Source organism: Astyanax mexicanus, chromosome 11 (assembly GCF_023375975.1).
Source record: "Astyanax mexicanus isolate ESR-SI-001 chromosome 11, AstMex3_surface, whole genome shotgun sequence".
Lineage (NCBI taxonomy): Eukaryota > Metazoa > Chordata > Actinopteri > Characiformes > Acestrorhamphidae > Astyanax > Astyanax mexicanus.
In genome coordinates this window covers 45,054,195-45,074,774 of record NC_064418.1, presented here as the reverse complement: position 1 = coordinate 45,074,774, position 20,580 = coordinate 45,054,195, and the positions used below count along the sequence as shown (strand labels likewise).

The window sequence follows — 20,580 nt, the reverse complement described above, 5'->3', positions numbered from 1 at the left end:
CTGCGTGGGTTTATCAAACTAGCATATTTTAGACTGTTTTAAGTTGTTTTCCATCGTTGTTTTCGCCTGTACTTCATTTAATGTAAGACCTGACCGGCGGAAGCTACCGTTAGCTTATCGCGCTAATTTACCGGGTAAGCTAACATGCATCTAGCCGACTTACAGAGTACCAAACGCGGCTGCAGCGCTGAGGAAACCCCCGCTAGGAAACAAAGACACCCTGGCCGTCCAGTGTAAAAAGTTTTAACTGTTTTAAGTCACTGTTACGTATAACTAAGTGATTTACTGTGTAAATAGTGTAACACTGTAGAATAACCTGTAATTCAGTGATTTAATGTGTAAATAGTTTAATTGTTAGAGGGAATAACTAGAGTTACCTGTAACTGAGTAATTTACTGTGTAAATAGTGTAATTATGAGCGTGTTCTCCATAAACCGCTGTTACTAATTCAGATTTATTTTTTCCACAGGGATGAACGTGGGCCGGGGAAGGTGAACTCTGGTCAGACCGGCTGGAGGCAGCGTTAGCTCCCTTTATGAATATATACATTTTTTCTTTGAATGTAATAAAGTTTTCTCTCTTAACATTATTATTTTTGCTTGCTGTGTGTTTATTGTCACTATGCTTATTGTAGTATCACATGTCAACTAGTGGGTATGGGTAAATAAAAAAAAAAATAAAGTTTATGAATCATGTGTTTTATGCAACTAAAAGATAAAGATATGATAAAAATTAGCTGACTGTGTATGAATGTACTATTGTGTGAAACGTAGCTTAGTTTGATAATTTAGCTCTGATGGCTCATACAAAATATTTATTATATTATGGTTTCATTACTCATGCATTTCTACAAAGCATCTAATCAAAAATAAAATAAATGCATACATAAAACTGACCATACTCTGAGAATGAAGTGAGGAAAAGTGTATAATTAAAGTAAATCATGAATATTTAAATATCTGTAATATTTGGATGAGTAAAAGAGAAATAGCTGCCGCTGCATTGAGATTTATCCCGAGGTAAGTGATCATTAACTTTAGTTATTTATAAACAAGCTCACGGGCACAGCGCGCTAGACGTGATGACGTATGCTGACTCCAGAGCGTGTCCCGAACGCGCTGCCTTATAAGATCCCTTATGGGTGAAAATGCTGCCGAACGAGGGAGCTGCCTTTGAAGGCAATGACTACCTAGGCAGCTCCCTTCAGATTGGACCGCAGCTAATATGTTATTTTAATCTAGCTGTAATATATATCATCATTATTCATGTTTGTAGAAGCAGTCTATATGTATGACCACATGCTTTTATATAACTGTGGTCATGTAAGTAATTGGAACCTGAGTTTAGTGATTGACTGCAAATGGGTGAGCAAATACTTTTGATGATATATAATGTATTATAACTACATAAGTACTTTAAATGAAGTATGTTATATGTTATCTTTAAGTGTAATATATAGGCCAGCGACACAAAAATGGGTGTTTCCATAGAACGAACTAGATGTTTTTTTTTTTTATCTGAGAAAGACACAGTAAAAGGTGAGAAATGATCAATATAATTCATTTATATAAAGTTAACATCTGTCCGTCCCCTAAAGAAACATGTCTGCATCTGTTCAGACACAAGAAAAAGATGAAAACAAGTTTTTTTTTTTCCTCAATTTCAGGTCATTTTAAGGTTCTGCAGGTTGCGTAGCAACAGATGTGACAAGTAGTTGAAATATGAGGATTTTGTAGAACTCAATACATACTGAGATCCTGAAACACACCGCTGTGATCTAGATAACTGCAGTGTGTTTATTCTGCAGAGTGTTCTTACTGTTTCTACAGGAGAGACATTAAGCAAAAGAAGAGTGTGTGTGTGTATCTATCTATATCAGTTCACTTTATACTGTACAGCATATTATATTTTTAGGAAACTGAGCTGAACACACTCTAAACTCTTAAACATAAAGAGGCTCCAAATACACCCTTGAGGTATACCATAGACATAACACTAATAGTTCCATTAAAATGCCTGTTTTTAACATGTAAATGAGATGTAAATGAGTGTCAACAACCTTTATACATGCAAATAAAATATTCTTCATACATACATACAGTACCAGTCAAAAGTTTGGACACACCTTCTCATTCAATGGTTTTATACACGTTTTTTTTTCCTATATTGTAAATGAATAGTGAAGTGATCCAGACTGTGGAGGAACACATAAGGAATCATGTAGTTACTTAAAATTACTGTTAAACAAACCAAAAATACTCTGTGAAGAAGCATTTTCTTGGGAGCTGTTATCTTTTGATTTCTGAGTTCAGCTTTTCAGCTTTTATCTGAGAAAATGCTTAAAAAAATAAGAAAATGCCAATATGTGCGAATCTGTCATCTAAGCAAGAGGCGCTACTTTCAATAATCTAAAATATAAAACATTTCCTGGTTTATTTAATACTTTTTGTTTGCTAGCTAAATAATTCCATACATCGTTTCGTCATAGTTTGGATGACTTTAGTACTAATCTACAGTGCAGAAAAAATAAAATAAAATAAAATTACTTTAAGGTGTCCAAACTTTTTACTGGTACTGTATAGATTACAAATATACTTCTTAATAAAACATAAATAAATGTTTTTTCTCTACCTCAGCATCAATCATACCGTTTTTTTTTTTTATTCTTAATTTTTGTTCACTTAAAACAGAGAAAATTAAGTATTTATTTACTAGCTCTTACTGTTTTAAATAACGTGACAATTTCACACTTCAAAAAAAAAAACATCATATTAAGGTTTCTTTATAAGCTTTATGTGCTAAATATATAATTTATTTCTTGGAAATCATATTAAATCATATTAAAATGACAAGACTATCATATTTTTGTTGTGATTTTATGGCATGTAAATGTATTTCACTCATACAAACATTTTTGAGGGACACTTTAATTAAAGGCCATTTGTGTTCGGTTTATTATCAGTAGTTACAGTACTTAGTTTTGTCTAAGTGGACATTTATTGCAATCCTGTAAAGCTTTTTTATTATTTTAAACAATGGCAGCAGAAACAGCATCTACATGCAGACACAGACCTTGATTATATTTTAAAAGAATATCTGCCAACAGAAAAAAAAAAAAAAGATTTAAAGGCTCTTGTGGCATTGATTTTTTTTCTGCAAGTGTGTGGAGAAGAAGATTCTTGTAGAAGGACTTCTTGACAAAAGAACATATATATATATATATATATATATATATATATATATATATATATATATATATATATATATATATATATATATATATATATATATATATATATTGTTTGTTTTGTTTTTGCATTAAATTTTTAGTCTGTTTATGCCAGTCTTATTTATCTAAATTTATCTAAACACTTACAACATAGGTTTGCCATTCAGTTGTTAAATCTAACTATTGTGAGTTATGTGGTAACTATTTGGTTTGGCCTGTGTTGTGGAGTCCCACAGGGCTATATTTTAAGGCCTATGAAATTTATGAGAATTACTAGTTATGGGATTAAATACTGGGTCTAAAGTATATAGCTTAAATTAGTCTATAGCTTAAGTTAAATATGGATATGGAAGAAAAAAATATTATTTTTTCAGTTCTCTGAAAGTTTATGAATCAGTGTCAAGCTAAACCGAACCAATACCATACAAATTACACAGTTTCAGCTTTTTGGACCAGTGCCTATTTTATATTTTTGTAGTTAGGCTCATTTTCATACATGGCTGCAAATAAATGATAATAAAAAAAATAGTAATCTGAGTGTGTTGTTTTCTTTCAGACAATTATGCAACAATGGTTTTTGTCCAATGCATGTTTTATATTCTAAAAGAACCATATATACAGCTCTGGAAAAAAAAAAAAAAAAATAAATAAATAAATAAATAAGACACCACATAAAAATGATGAGTTTCTTTGATTTTACCAAATTGAAAACCTCTGGAATACAATTAAGAGGAAGATGGATGATCACAAGCCATCAAACCAAACTGAACTGCTTGAATTTTTGCACCAGGAGTAAAGCAGCATAAAGTTATCCAAAAGCAGTGTGTAAGACTGGTGGAGGAGAACATGATGCCAAGATGCATGAAAACTGTTATGAAAAGCAGGATTATTCCACCAAATATTTAAGATTTCTGCATTATTTGAGATGTGAAAGCTCTATAGTTTATAGATTAAAACACCAATGTTCAAATTCATTTTACTCAAACATATAAATATAAATACAAAAATCACAGAAACTGATTCAGAAATGGTTTCAGAAACTGAATTGATTTCATAATTTTTTCCAGAGCTGTATATATTGCTTATGTCGAGGCACATTGTGTCTGGCACTATATCAGGCCCTGAGTGCTTTTGCATCACTATATATTTTCCAGTGCGTCTCTGCAGCACATCTGCAGTAAATTCCAGTCTGAATGGGGAGAAGAACACAAATCCAGCCTGTTCTCCAGCCCGGCATCATTCACAGACATTTCTCACATTTCTCACCGGTGGCTCGGCCTCAAGTAGGATCTGTGTCCAAGCCGGCTGCTTCACGCACACGCTGTAATTTATTTCTGAGCTGTGCCAAGCACACATTCCATTATTGCCACCGGCGATCCGAATGCAGACGGTGCGCCGCTGCGAGGCTTCTGTCGTTGTTTGCCCAAAAAAAAGATTGTCAGAAAGACGAGTGTCTGCCTCAGATGCCCCGAGGCTGGAGCAGCTCTAAACCCAGCAAAGCTCAACTCTGATCAACATGAATATACATAACCACAGGCTCACGAATTACACGCTCCAGAATTACTCTATAGCATACAGCTAACCTGAACAGCACTGCTGAAGGTTAATCAATTCATATACATACATACATACATACATACATACTAACACAGCACATTAAAAAAGAAAGCTTTCAACCCCAGGTGATAAGAAACACAAAGAGAAAGATGTTTAAAGAAAGATAAGAAAAGTTAAAGACCAGACACGATGAGATGAGAAGAGAAGATAATTGAGAAGAGACTATACAAGATGAAAAGACAAAGTGGTTGAAGAGTATAGGGGACGAGATGAAAAAGAAGGAAAAACATAGATAACAGGTAAGAGAGGAGAAGTAAAGAGAAGAAGATAAGAGACAAGACAAGGATTGAGAAGAGAAAAGATGAGACAATTATGAGGCCAAAAGAGAATGTAGTAGAAGAGAAGAGACAAAAGAGAACAGGAAAGACCAGAAGAGAAGAGATGAGACAAGAGAAGAGAAAAAGAAGAGAAGGTAAGTAAAAGAAGATTACAAAAAAAGAGAAGATACGAGATGAGCCATAAATTGTGAAAAGTAAGGAAGAGAAAGTGATGAGATTAAAAGATAATGGAGTACAAGATAAGAGAAGAAGAAGAGAAGAAGAAAGAAGAGATGAGAGAAGAGAAGAAGAAAGAACATATGATAGGTAAAACAAGAAAAGAAGTAAGAGACCATAAAAGATATGAGATGAAAAAAAGATGTTATGAAAAGAGAATAAAAGAAGAGATGATAAAAGAAAAGATAATAGGTCAGAGAAGAGAAGAAAAAAAATGTAAGAAATAAGACAAGAAGAGAAAGAGAAGAGAAGAGAAGAGATGAGATGAGAAGAAAAGAGAAAAGAAGAATATAATATACAATAAGAGATGAGACAACAATTGAGAAGGAAAAAGATGAGAAAATAATGAGATTAAAAGATAATGGAGTACAAGAGAAAAGAAGGAGAAGAGAAGAGGAAGGCATAGATGAGAGAAGCAAAGAGAAAAGAAGATGTAGTATGTAAAAGAAGAAAAGAAAAGAGATGACAAGAGACCAGCAAAGAAATGAGAAGAAAAAAGATGAAAAAAAACAATAATATGAAAAGAGGATAGATGATGTAAGAAATAAGAGAAGAATTGAGAATTGAAATAGAAGAGAAGAGAAAAGAAGAGAAGATAAGAGAAGAGAAGAGAAGAGAAGAGAAAAAATAAGGATATAGGAAATAAGGCAAGAACTGAGACAATAAAAGATGAGAAAATTATGAGATCAAAATATAATGGAGAAGATAAGATAAGATAAGGTAAGATAAGAGAAGAGAAGAGAAGAGAAGAGAAGAGAAGAGAAGAGAAGAGAAGAGAAGAGCTCACCCTTGGTGGAGGTTGCAGGATTCTACACAGGTCCGGCCCCGACTGAAGAATCTGCAGGACAGGCACTGGTCGGGCCCTGGACCCCAGCATCCACCGTCTGAACACAGCGGGTCACAGATCATCTTCTCCATGACTATATAAAATAAATAAATAAAATAATACTTAACGTACAATATATATATATATATATATATATATATATATATATATATATTTTTTTTTTTTTTTTTTTTTTTTTTTTTTTTTTTTCAAAACAGAAATATATATATATATTTTTTTAATCAATGGTCATTCTTGCTTCCCCCATTGCCTCATAAAAGGTCTCCCAGAGGTTACTTTGAGAAGTGTAGCCTTTTTTCTGTGGAGCAACAAACGGATTTGTCTACTGGTCTAGAGAACCATTAGAGAACCAGAACTAGTTTGCATCACTTTCTTGGCCTGATTTATCACCAATTGAGCATTTAGACATTTAGGTATTAGGCAGGAGCTTCAGTAACATACGAGTGTAGAGCAGGATCTATAGACCCATCTGCACCAACAACACCTGTGGATAAATGTGCTGCAGGATGGCATATAGAACCTGTAGATCTCCATCCTGCCCAACTATCTGTATCTCACCTTGTATCCAGGCTAGAGGCTCCAAAAGGTATTAGAGTACAGTTTCCCCCCAAATAAAAGTCTTAAAAATCTTACAGTACCATCATTACATTCACATAAATATAAAGCGTTATTTTAATTCAGCAACTCATTATTAATGCATTAAACAAACTCACAAAAGTGCTTTGCTGTCAGCTTGAGACAGTATCCCTAATCTAATACAAACAGTCCAAAGTTACCCCTGAACTAATTCACTTCCGTAGACATGAGTCAGCACTGATACCGGCACGCATACACCATTCCCATAGGGTACGGGATACTTAATGAGTGCAATTAAAATACATTTTGTACGAGCAAGATTAGCGTTCATTTAAATGCGTTTTACAGGTCTTAAGTTGTTTAACATTCATTCCAGTGTCTGGCTGCCACAATAGAAAACAGCCTTGATGCTGGTCTACCATATATCTTAAAGGATGGCAGGTTAAACAAACGCAATTCTTTAAAAAAGTAGGACCAATGCATACTTTCAGGAAATAAAAGAGAACAATCCTGTACAGGTACATTTTGTACATTTTGAGTGCTTGAAACTCTACCTCAAAGGTAGAACATGATCCTTCATGTCCGAATGTGTCCCTTAATGTAGGGAAAAACACTAAATAAACCAAATATATATATATATATATATATATAGAAAATAAATAAAAATACAGATATGCCTGAGTAACTAAAAAAAATTAAATTAAGGGTACCACCCCAATGACAGATTTGTACCATTTTTCTTGAGAGTATTATTGGGCTTTGAACATTGCCATACAGTGCATGAAGCCTGGAGGACAAGAGGCCAGCAAACAGTAAAACATAGTGCCAAAAGTATTCGCTCTCCAGGATCCTCAGAGCCATAGGGGTCCATAATTCAAGCCAAGGGGTCCATAATTTATTTCTGTTTATATGTATACTTTGGCACAAGCCAAAAGGAACATAAGGGTAAAAACGATTGTATATAGAACTAAAATGATTTTTTGAACCAGTGTCTTTACTAGAATCCTTTATGTTGCCTCAAGATGTTTTTTCCATCAAGAACTCTTCAATCAGACACATACTTGATTGAAGAGTTTATATACTATGATTCTGCATACTTATATGCAAATATGCAGATAAGTATACTAAAGCCATGGTTCTCCAACGTTGGTCCTGGGAGCCTTAGAAGTCTGAAGCTTCTAGCCCACGGGGTGTACAATTTTCTTCAGAGCCAATATGCACTGAAAATGGTGCCAATAGACGAGGGCACCAACAAGAGTTCAGTAAATTGTATCTAGCACTGAGCAAACATGTTGTTCTATATTGTTTTAAAATTGATTATTGGACCAATATTTACTTAAAACAATTAAAACAATTCTGTAAAGAAGAGAGGAACAAAATTCCTCCATCGGTAAAAAGCTCGATTGCAATTGTTGCCGTCAAGGGTGGCAAAACAAAGTTCTTTTTTTTTTTTTTTTTTTTTTTACACATGACTAGATTGGTTTGGATATTTTTTTTGTTTTTTACTTTAATACATAAATCATCATTTAAAAAGTGTTTTTTCAGGCTTTATTTGTTTGATATTAAAGCTTGTTTGATCATCTAAAAAATGTTTTACAAAAAAGCAAAAGCAAAAGAAATCTGTTTGGGGGGGAATACGTTTTTACTCCATTGTATGTGGATGTATAATATATATATTTTTTTACATTCATTTATACTGTAAGTTACATTTATAAACCTCCCATGTTTTTTTTTTGTTTTTTTCTTAACCAGCTCTAAAAGAGAGTTTGAATTTCTGTCCTGTTGTTACATTTCTGTAAAGCTGAACAACATTTGCGACAACAATAGTTGTAAAAAAGCACTATATGAATATAAATACATTTGACTTGATTTGATTAATATATTGAACGAATGCAGAACTTGGGGCTCAAATTCACGTTAAGTGAGCAACAAATGGAGGTATGAGGTAGATGTTTATTCAGTTTATTAATAATACCACACAATGGATGTGATCATTGATTCATATTGCCATATTTCCTGTTCCTGCTGTCCAATCAGCTTTCCATTCACTGCTCATATATTCGCTAACAGTGACATTTTCTCCCAAAGCAGGTAGAGAAAAAGTCATTTCTGATCCACCTTAAGGTTCTGGAACACATTAAACTGTGGGACTGTGGGATCCTTTGTCATCATTTGACTGTGTTAGATGTTAAGGTGGGCACCATCTGGATTGGCTAATCCGGCAGTAGTCATTGTGCACATTTTGCTTGTTATATAGAGAGTTAGTTAATATGGTGTTTTGTATCTGAATAGGAAATGCTGATGTGTGAATGTGTGTGTGTGTGTATATGAATAAGAAAGGACAGACTGGTCCAGACAGAGACCCCACTGAGAAACAGAATACAGCAGCAGCTGTGCGAGTGTGTTAAAATACTGCTGACACTTTAGAGACGTAACTCACACACACACACACACACACACACACACACACTTATATACACACACTTATACACTCATACACACACTCAACACAGAGAAGACACCTGCAAAACTCTCCCACAATGGACCCGAAGAGAGAGCGCAATGAGAAAATAATGACTTTGGTGTGTGTGTGTGTGTGTGTATCAGTGTGTGTGTGTGTGTGTGTGGGTTTAAAATTCGCACAAATGATCTCTGAAAAGTTTGCACAAGCGCTCAGCCTCTCCGCACCCATAATCCTTCATTTGGATTTCAGTGTAGCACCTAAATTAGTCAGAGCCAGATCTACTTTCTGCTCTACCCGCCGTTTTCCTCGCCGCCTGCAGCCAAGTTTCTGAAACATTAATGGTCAGCGGGGAGCGATTTTCTCCAACATGGCAACGCTTCACCTCCAGAGCAGCTTGGCTGGCCAGCTGTCAGAAAGCAGAGCGATCAGGTTTGATGTGGCCTAGTTGTGTAGAGCGGTCCTCCTCTGAGCCACAGCCGCGAAAAGACCTTGGGAAAGTCAAAATTGGCAAATTGCAAAATTACACCTGAAGGAGCGTGTATTAATACATGCATTATTATTATTCAGTACACTGTAAACCCAGACGTTGTTTAAACTTGAATGATTTACGTCTGTTTTACATAAAATTGGATATTTCTAAACAATACTCAACTATTTTGAGTTAGTTGAACATTTGTGGGCTCATATACTGTACTATTCAAACTGAGATCTTTGAACCAACTTAATAATTACTGAGTTTAGTCTGTTTTGCCATTAACAGCTTCTTTTCTATTGGCTTCTTCCACAATCTATTTACTTTAAGACCAGATAAGTTGAGTTTACTTAACTTTTTTAAAACAGCTGGTTTGCTTAATTAATGAAAACTTAGCATAGAGTTAGCATACATTAAAACATCAAGCTCACTACACACTGATGGTGAGTGTTAGTCAGAAACTGTTGGACACACCCAGTATGCAAATAGATCGTGACAGACGCCAATGGAAAAGAAGCTGTTAATGACAAAACAGACTAAACTCAGTTATTATATGTTTGGTTGTTTGAACTCAAATGATTTAAGTCTGTTTTACAAAAAAAAAATGATATTTCTGAACAATACTCAACTATTTTGAGTTAGTTGAACATTTGTGGGCTCATATACTGTACTATTCAAACTGAGATCTTTGAGTTGAATCAACTTATATAATAACTGAGTTTAGTATGTTTTGCCATTAACAGCTTATTTTTCATTGGCTTCTGTCACAATCTATTTGCATACTGGGTGTGTCCAACAGTTTCTGACTAACACTCACCATCAGTGTGTAGTGATTCCCCCTGGGCTACCTTACAAATAAATCAACTTCCCCTTTAGTTGTAATAACTTGATGTTTTAATTTATGCTAACTCAAGTTTTCGATTCCCATTACTTAAAGAAATTGAGCAAACCGGCTGCCTTAAAAAAGTTAGGTAAACTCAACGTATCCGGTCTTACAGAAATATAACAGAAATCAAAAAGTTAAATCAACTTCCCCTTTAGTAGTAATAACTTGATGTTTTAATTTATGCTAACTCAAGTTTTCATTACCCTTTACCCCATAACTTTTCAAGGCAACCGGTTTCCTCAATTTTTTTAAAGTAAATTCAACTTATCCAGGCTTGCAGTGTACCAGTGAAAGGTTTGGTCACAAATTCTCATTCAATGTGTTTTATTTTCTTTTATTTTCCTACATTGTAAAAAATGAACACCTAAGAAATCATGTAAAAACTTTACTATAATTTAGAATTTAGTTGCTCTTATCTGGGCTACTCTTGCAGATTCTTAGGCTGGTAATGCTTGGTCTTCCTCTCCTGGGGCTGGTCCTGATGAGAGCCAGTTTCATCATAACATTTTTTTGCAGTTGGTCTTTGCAACTGCACTTGAAATAATTTTTCTTTATTTACTTGAGTAGTTCTTGCCATAATATTAGTATTAGAAAATGACTCAAATAGAGCTATTCACGTATACCATTCTTGTCGAAGATTAGGTATGGTTCCCAAAGGTTAATGTGTTTTTTTTTTCATCTGCTACAAATATTCTATTGGCAGTACGTCTCTATAGGGACTAGATAAGCTGTGTATGTGTGCATTTGTACATCTCTGTCAATCAGAGAGTCTGTTAGAAGTGGCAATGAGTCCATAATCAGATATAGTCATTTTAAATGGGTTCTTTGTTTGCCAATGCAAAGAGACACCTGCTAACTGGATTGTTTTTGGGTTTTTTTGACAGTTCAATACAGAATTAAAGAACATTTGTAGAGCCCAGTTTTATATGTAGAATCAAATAAGGTCTTTCTTTTACAGGCTGTAAATTTGGCTCCAGCCTGGCTCTCCTCCAGCTCCCTAAGCTTGTTCTGTTTCGAGAGCCAAAGGTAACAAGGCCTGCTGATATCAGAAGACGAGCTCCGGTTGAGGGACACTGACAGATAAGACAGATGGATCAAAAAGACAGCAACATCAAAGTTCTGACTCTTTGGGCTGTTTGGGCCGAGCTGACGTCAAATCTAGAGCCGGGCCCAGTCTCCAGGGAGATGGAGAAGAGCCGGACGGATACTTCCTGCCACGTTGCTGAGAGATGCTGACGATCACTGTTGCTGTTGCATCATCGGATGCAGAACAATGAAGAGATGACGAATAGCGGCGGCCCGAAAAAAAAAAAATGTAATGAACATCTTTCAGGGCTGGAGCGAGTGCGTATGTGTGTATGTGTGTGTGTGCACTAATTCTCATTGGTGATTATAGCCTCCACCACCAGAGGAAACATCTGAAATGTCAAAAAACTGTTGCAGGTGTTGGCTGCAATTAATTTGGCTCAATAGTTCACGGAGTGACTCGACATTTGAGGCAGGCGGGTAATTGGATTGTTGGTGATGGAATAAACGAGTAGGCTTTGTTAGCTTGAGGCCACTTTTCACTTTTTAAATCAAAAACACCTCACCAAGCTTAATGCTGTCCATGTGTCCTGGATCTCCAGCACGTTTGAAGGGTAGAGGCAAGGCACTGACCAAAGAACTTTCACTAGTCCACTGTATCAATGCATCAAATTAGTATAGACTCTAGACCAGAGGTCACTAATAGGCGGACGGTGGTCCGGGTCCGGACCCAGACGTTGTCCAATCCGGACCCAAACCGATCAACTACTGAGAAGGATTTAATTCTGACCGTGTTCATTTAAAGTGTCAGAACGTTTATTGTCTTTATGGTTTACTTGCTTTACAGCGCAGTAAACTTACAGACCAATCACGTGTGCTGTAAGATCACCAAAAGCTCTCCTCTGCCAATCAGATCTGTGCAGATGCGAGCGCACGGAGACACACAGGTGAAGCAGGCGGTGAGAAGTGGGAGAATAAAGCGAGAAAAGCTAATACAGATGGTGCGCACCAGAAAAAAAAAAAAAAACATTAAAATACTACCTTTATAAAACATATTAACAGTAATGTAACCGAGCGGTGTTACTTGGAGGAATTAAAGAGAAACAACCGAGACAAGAGTGCAAAATATTCCACTTTACTCCACCTGATCAGAAATCCTCAACCCACAACCCTACCTCAAAACTACGGCAACCCCCAGGGGACAAAAAGCATTGGCAACTCCCCCCCATCTGTTTTACCCACGACATAAAAAAGTCTGATACAGTAATAATATTAAATAAAATAAAACTGCTGTTTTTTTTTTTTAAGCTGATATTTTGTTCAGCAAACATTTCTCCATATATTGTATGATTTGAACAATTAACATACAGATTCACATTATTAGACTCAATAAGTTAAATTATTCAGGGTGTTTCCATTTATTTTATGATAGGTTGATAATGTAATTATTGTGACAGGCCTATTTAAACCAATACATATTGTTAAAAATATACTAGTATGTGTTATTTGTTTTGTCTTTCAGTCGTTGAGAACATAAAACACTGACAGAACTACTAGGCTTCTTCAGTATACAGTATATAATACTGAATCATAACACAAGTTAAAAATGGCCTGGCGAAATTTTCTCTAACTGAACCGAACTGAATATTAATTAAATACGCCTGCTCTAGACTATATCATCACTAACCAATGAAAAACACTAATTTCCATTTTTGACATTTTTTTTTGACGAGTTTACTACATAATTTGAACAGACAAACTGTCCCTTACGCTGTGTCAAAATGTCTTGATGAACAGACCAATAGAAACTCTTCAAAATGACCTGAAATAAACTCTTTCTACATTGACTTCCACCGTTTTTTCTTTCTCCTAGGAAATTGCTGTTTTGGAGATGAGTGTGATAAGTGGAGATAACTGTATGTACAATTATGTTGGACACCATGGGCCTTATATCGTACACCCTGTGCACGAGAAGGCACGTTGTGACGCTCAATGCTATCTTACACCCTGTAAAGAGTCTATTTTTATGTCTTGCACCCACGCTGTTATTTTATGCATATTTTTTTTCAGTGTGGCACATTGATTGTTTTTTTTTTCACATTACTTTTAAATTACGCCCAAAACACACCCATGATTAATTAAGAGAATTAGTTCTCCAATGTTTTTTTTTGCATGTTTCAAGCAGGGCAAGATGTAATATTTGTACCTTCATGATACCAAAGACACAAGACACACCATAAATTAAGATGCGAGATCCGCAATTGATGGATGTCTCAGGAAGGGCTTGTTTACTACATATTAGGTCAGGTGGCTTGGAGAATAAGGAGAGCACTATACTCTGTAGTAGGATTTGAGTTCTGGTTCTGCTTCCTTCTCGATCTGCAGTCATGTCCTGCACGGCTGGATGCTCTTTTTGAGGCAGGGTGACTCTAAGTGATCCTCTGGACCTCTCCACCACCTCCCGGCCCCTCCAGCTGTGAGGGAAGTGGCACTCTTTGGGCTCCCGCTAGGCCCAGTGAGGTGCACTGATCCGGGGAAAAAGAGGGCAAGGAGCCGCCTGCCTCCTCCTGCGCCCGTCCCTGTTGACCGCTGGCTCAGGAGAAATCACAGACACCCTCACAGTCCTCAGGACCACAGCGGGGGACGAAGGACATGGATAAGCATGTGACTAATTGTGTGTGTGTGTGTGTGTGTGTGTGTGTGAAGAAATGTTAAATGTATGCAATGATATTAATAACTTTTTTTTATATTAATGCTAACAATATACACAGGGAATTACAATATATTAGAAATAACATTATTCATTTATGAATAAAAATACCTATGCTTTTATATTTATGCATACACACCCTGATAAATATATATATATATATATATATATATATATATATATTAGAGTTGCACGGTGTACCGAAGGTTCGATTCTTTTTCGATACTACGTCATCACAAACGATTCGGTTCTTTAGCGTTCGATGCTTTCGATACTGTATATAGCCCAGTCATTAGCTTCAAATGAGTCAAATTAGTAGGCGCGATTTGATTCAGTTCATAAGAAAACTGATTCACACCGCAGCAGTCGGTGTGGCAGGATTCAGATAAACTTAGTGTTCTGAACAAATGAATCGATTCACGTGTGAATCGATTCATTTGACTCGGTTGAGAGCGACGCACGCGCAAGCCAGCTGAGCAGAGAGAGAGCAGCAGCGAGTGTAGAATGGCGACGGCTAAAATAACAATGTCTCTCGTCCGCGACTTGTGGACAAAACGGGCGCGAGGAGTGAAGTGTGGGCAAATTTTGCTTACATCGCTGATGAAGAAGGGAATCCGACCAACACCACAAACCCAGTTTGTAAACGGTGTTATAAGTCTATCCAGTGCAGAGGAGTAGAGCTTAGATTCTCTCCAGAAAATAGTCTGAGATGTAGGCATCTGTTTTTTATTTATATTTTTATTTTTAAATAAAATAACGAAAACTGAAAGTGAAACTAAACTACTTTATTTATAAGCGCTGTTTTCATTCCCGCAGTTGTACAGCGGGGGGTGTTGTGCCGATTCTGTCCGCGAAGCGGGAGTCGGATTCAGTAGCGGATTCGGCACAAGCGCAGCGGCACCTCGCGGTCCGCGGTGTTAGTTGTAAGCGCTCGCGCTAGCCGCAAAATACGACAGAAAACACTGAGGGAGCTGCAGACTTATGTGTGGGACTAGAATATGAGCACAAGGAGATAAAAGAGAACCTTTACCTGTGAGTAGCTCACATCAGAACACGCAAATCTCTCTCTCTCTCACTCTCTCTCTCTCTCTCTCTCTCGCACGTGAACGCCTCCGCGTTTGACCTGCAGCACTGTGTTTAGCTGTTCTTAAAAATCATTACTATGCTTCTATGTTACAGTGTTATTTAACATAATTCTGATCATATTTCGCTCATTCAATCAGCCCGAAAACAGCCAGTTTATGGGGCGGATCGGGTCGGGCTCGGGCTCATGATGACAGTTTACGGCACGGGCTCGGGCTGGGTCGGGTCGGATTTTTTGGGCCCGATCTAACCTCTACAGAGGAGGGAACTCCAGCAACCTGGCTAAGCATTTAGCAGACAAGCACCCTGATCTCTACAAAGAGCTGAGAAGTCGACAGGTTAGTGGAGTTAGTCAAGATACACTCTGTCTGTAGCTTTACTAAGATTTACTAGCGACTGCTAGTAAATCACATTAACACGGAGAGGAGTGTGCAGGAGTTTTGTTTTGGACCCGTGGTTTTCTCTATTTCTCCATTATCCCATTGGCTGTGAAACATGAACTCAAGATGTTCACATTTTCGCGTTTCCATCGCAAATCTGTGGTCAGGCACGTAGCCTGCTTGATCGTTACACTGAACATGGGCTTATTAAAAACGGTAAACGGTTGATTAATAAAACGGAGCAGTGAGTGTTAAAATGAACATAACATTGTAATGTTCTTCTGTCTCTTTATTTTCCTTATTCAGAACTTAACTTCTGCCCGCCCGTCAGGTTCACATAGTCAGGCTACCATTACCTCTGGTTTTAGTTTTAGTTTTTAGGGAGTGTTTAGATAATTATGTTATAGTTAAGGTTATAATAACGAAACTTGTTTTTTGTTCAAATGTTTCATTTTAGAATAAAAACGTTTGCACCGATTGTTCAGTGTTCAATCCAGTTCAGTCAAAAATAAACATTTTATGTTCAGATATTTTTATTGTTTTTTTTCTTCCAAGTATCGTTTTGGTATCGAGAATCGTGATACTACAGTTGGTATCGGTATCAAAGTCAAAATTTTGGTATCGTGACAACCCTAATATATATATATACTGTATATATATATATATATATATATATATATATATATATATATATATATATATATACTTAATTGTACTTAATTTTGAGAAATGTCTAAGTATGCTGTAAATATACATATAAATATATATACCTGATTTATGTACTTACTTAAAATATATTAAAAAGTACATTAATATTATGTTTTCATCAAATGTTTGAAAGTAAAATTTGATCAATACAATATAGTGTATTATAAATAAATAGACTACTATAAAGTACATATTTACTTTAATATTAGTAATAGTAATTCAGTATACTTCTAAAATACTTATTTCCAAATATACTTTTATACAAAGTGTGTTAAAAACAACTGTTACAGTAGTTCACTTAAAGTATAATGTATCATGTAACTTTTTAGAAGGTAAATTAAATTACTACACTGGTAAAATGTTAAAATGTTTTAAAAATATATTTATGTATTATATTAATATACCAGTTAAAATGTATTTCAATGCTCCGTAATTATAATTAGGAAAATATAAATAAATATATATAAATATATATAAATGTACATATTTTGCCCCGATATATAACTTTTTACACCGTAATCATGGCTCAAATAGCTTCACACCTTATTGTTAAAATCCAGAGAGCCCTGACATTTAAATTGAGGCATTAATAAGTTAAAAAGTGCACAAAAATGTATTAAAAAATACTGTTTACACTGTTTATATCCCATAAGGCTAGCTTTCAGCTCTGAGCACCGCCATCACTGTACTGTGCAAAAAAAAAAGTTGGTAAATCCGAATCCGGGCTCTCTGGATTCTACCAATGAGGTGTGGAGTTACTTTGAGCTGGATAATGGTGTGAAAAAGCAATTTATCGTGGCAAAATATGCCCCAGTACAAACACTGTACAGAGTGCTGGGCAAAAAGTACAAAATTACTATACATCAGAAAGCTGTAGGAGAGAGGAGGTGGGCTATTCAACAAAGGTAAGTACTTTTTATCATGTTTTACTTCAACAAAAGTTCATTTTACACCAGATTTCTCCTTTAATGTTGATTGCAAACTTTTGAATAGTAGTGGATGTACTATATGAGTGTGTGTGTGTGTCTGTGTGTGTGTGTGTGTGTGTGTATTGAAATTGTGGCCCATGTGAATGACATCTTAACAAGCAATCAAAGCATCTGACAGCCCTTCATACTTCAGCCGAAGCGAAGAAGACAAAGCATCCATTGTGTTCACTGTGAAAATCCCACAGTCAGAGTGTCACATGATTTACAGCGCTGATGTACTGAAGCGCTCATTACAGTCCTATTTTATTCTTCTACAGAGCAGGGATTTTAAAAACACTTTAAACAAAGACTTAAAGAGACTGTTAACATTAAACACCTTTGACCTGTAAAATTCCATATGTACAATTTTACAGCTTTTTAGTGTAGATATTAGTGTAAAATGCAAGTTAAAACAGTTAATAAGGACTTTTATCTGCAGTCTAAGACAGAGATTTTGTTTGACTCCCAATAGTTTTGTTGTGATTTGGTTAAATACGACATACTCTATGACGCATGTTAAAAAAAAAACCCTGATTAGTGTAAAAATAGTGTAAAAAAGATATAAGATTTAGTTTCTTAGACAAAAATGTGGATTTTAAAGAGACAATAGTAAAGAACAAGGGCAAGCAAAAAAAAAAAACCCTGTAATTCTTCTAAAAAAAACATTTCCTTTTAAAGTTAAACGACCACTGGATGTTAATCTACACAAATTTCCCTCCTAAAACTGTTTATTTGGGTGAGTAAAAGCGCTTCCATTTGCTTACAGTGAGCTTAGATTTTGAGTATTTTAATGTGGTTAGCAGAGGCGCTAGCCATGGTTAGCAGTGCTTAGCGCCAGTAGATGTCACCCAACAGTGCTACCAGGGTGCTATCAGCTAGCGGTTAGCTTGTTTTAACACGGTAAACATGCAGACTACAGTCCGATATACTCACCTCTGAACAGTGAAAAAGCTAATGCTGTGGTTAGCAGTTAATGCTAATGCTGCTTCACCCAGCCTTAGTGCTGGAGAAACTTCACACATGTGGACGCCAGGTCCCAGGTTAAAGGTTAAAGGCAACATTATGCAACTTTTTTCCCCTTTGGAGTCAATGAGCTAGCACATCACATTTTTTATCTCACTACAGATGCTGCTCCTGCATCTCTTATTCCTTAGCTTGTCCAGAAATGCATGTGTAAAGCGTGTTCCCTTCCTGACTGTAGGGGGAGCCCAAATATCAATAGTTGCATTTGTTTTGCATGATTGTGAGAGAAGCATGTACTCACTGCACTCTTTGGGGTCGCGGTTGTTGCGGATCAGGGCTTTCTGGGTGGGGATGCGGAACAGGCTGGTCCAGTTGATGGTGTTGTAGTAGCACAGCTGGCTGTTGTTGGTGATGTAGACGTTACCGGCGCTAATCTCGCGCATGGACTGCAGCTGCAGAGACGTGATCCACTGCTGCTTCAGCACCAGCAGAGAGATTCCACTGAGAGAGAGAGAGAAAAGAGAGAGAAAGAGAGATGGAGAGAGAGAGCATGGTATGTAAATCCACACTTTCGACTCTTAAAATGTAGATAAATGTAGTTTTTGTAGGTTAGCAAGAAAGTCAGTCTTTATAAAAGTGCTTTTACTGAGTTAAAAATAGATTTTGTTACACCCTCATTGCTCGCTAGCAGCTCAACAAAATTTAACAGCATTTTACATTGCAAACATACAGCAGAATTTTGGCTAAAGAGATATGGGGGCCCTATTTTAGCTATCTATATCCGAAACATCAAGAGTGCATCCATCACTATTGGATTTAGGGCATATTGGAGTGTCGTCAGTATTTTGTAAGGGCGCAAAATAATCACCTTTATCTCTTTGAACTCTAGGCTGTTTTGGGGTGTTTTTTCTCAGTTTTTGTCAGTTCCTCCTTCCGGTCTTATAACACAGTAATTATATAAGACAGACACATGCCCTGAGCTCTTTTACTCCAGAATACATACGGCTGCTCAAAAATATAATCATTTAAAATGTAAAAGGAAGCAGAATTGTTATATTTTCCTAGAACTGATCATGTTTTGCTCAAAATTTTAGCAAGCGCCTGTTTTTTTTTCAACTAATTTTTGAATGTATAGACTTTAAATATATTCACACCTAAGATATATTTTCAAAAATGGTTAGACTAGAGTGTTTATGAGCTGAAAGCATAAGAATATTGATGATTTGAGTTCATTACATGGCTTATTAACTATTACTTTGAAAACATACATGGAGAAACAGCATCAGGCGGAGTTATTTTTCTTAATAATCAATAATCACACCTCTAGGATACATGTAGATACTAAAAACCTGACACTCAGAGCAGCCTATGCCTTTCAGTATTTTGATCAGTCAGGACACACAGAGAAAACAACAATATATACAAAAATGTAAACTTTTTTAGTCTAAATTAAATTAATAAAAATGTTTAGTGTAAAATAACTACTCAATAAAAATGTGCAAGTAAAAAAAAAAAAAAAAAAAAATATATATATATATATATATATATATATATATATATATATATATATATATATATATATATATATATATATATATATATATATATATAAAGTAGTGGGCACACCATACCTAGCTTTAGTTTGAGTAAAGCAGGTGGTTTCACACTTTTTCTGTGGACACTTTTGAGTCTGATATTTACTGATATTATTTGGTTTGAAACATCATATAAATACTGTATGTTTGAAGCACTAAAGGTAAATAATATTGGTTGGGGAAGGAGATCTCACTTTTTTAGGTGTTTTCTCGATGGGTTTCTTGTAGATTTAGCTTTACTGCACTGGGATGTCATTGCTATTTTTAAAAAGAGTAAGTTCCGCCCTTTCTAACCATATATGGATTATGTTTATGTGTGAAGGGATTCCTGAGTAATTAAGCTGAGAACACAAGGTGCGATTTTGGATGGAAAATCCGTCTGTAGGGTTCTAAGGGTTAAGAACCAGGTGTGCTCTGACTTTGGCACGTTGATATCTTAACAGTGCAGCGCTTTTGAAGGTCAGTATCCTCTGCTGAGACGTGCAAAAGGACTGCGCTGTGCATCTCAGTAGAGGATATTGATATATATTTATTAGTGTTTGATATTACTAATATTCAGAGT

The 20,580-nt window shown here is 35.9% G+C and overlaps 1 protein-coding gene across 1 annotated transcript in view; it reads right to left on the bottom strand.

The window, feature by feature from the left end:
* The window catches only part of LOC103033543 (receptor tyrosine-protein kinase erbB-4), a 555,493-nt gene that overhangs the window by 98,274 nt on the left and 436,639 nt on the right, over positions 1-20,580 (bottom strand). Inside the window, exons 12-13 of the mRNA XM_022680070.2 lie at positions 18,725-18,924; positions 6,128-6,260 (exon numbers count right to left, since the gene is read on the bottom strand). Coding sequence (XP_022535791.1) covers positions 6,128-6,260; positions 18,725-18,924 — 333 coding nt within the window. The remainder of the gene's footprint in view (positions 1-6,127; positions 6,261-18,724; positions 18,925-20,580) is intronic.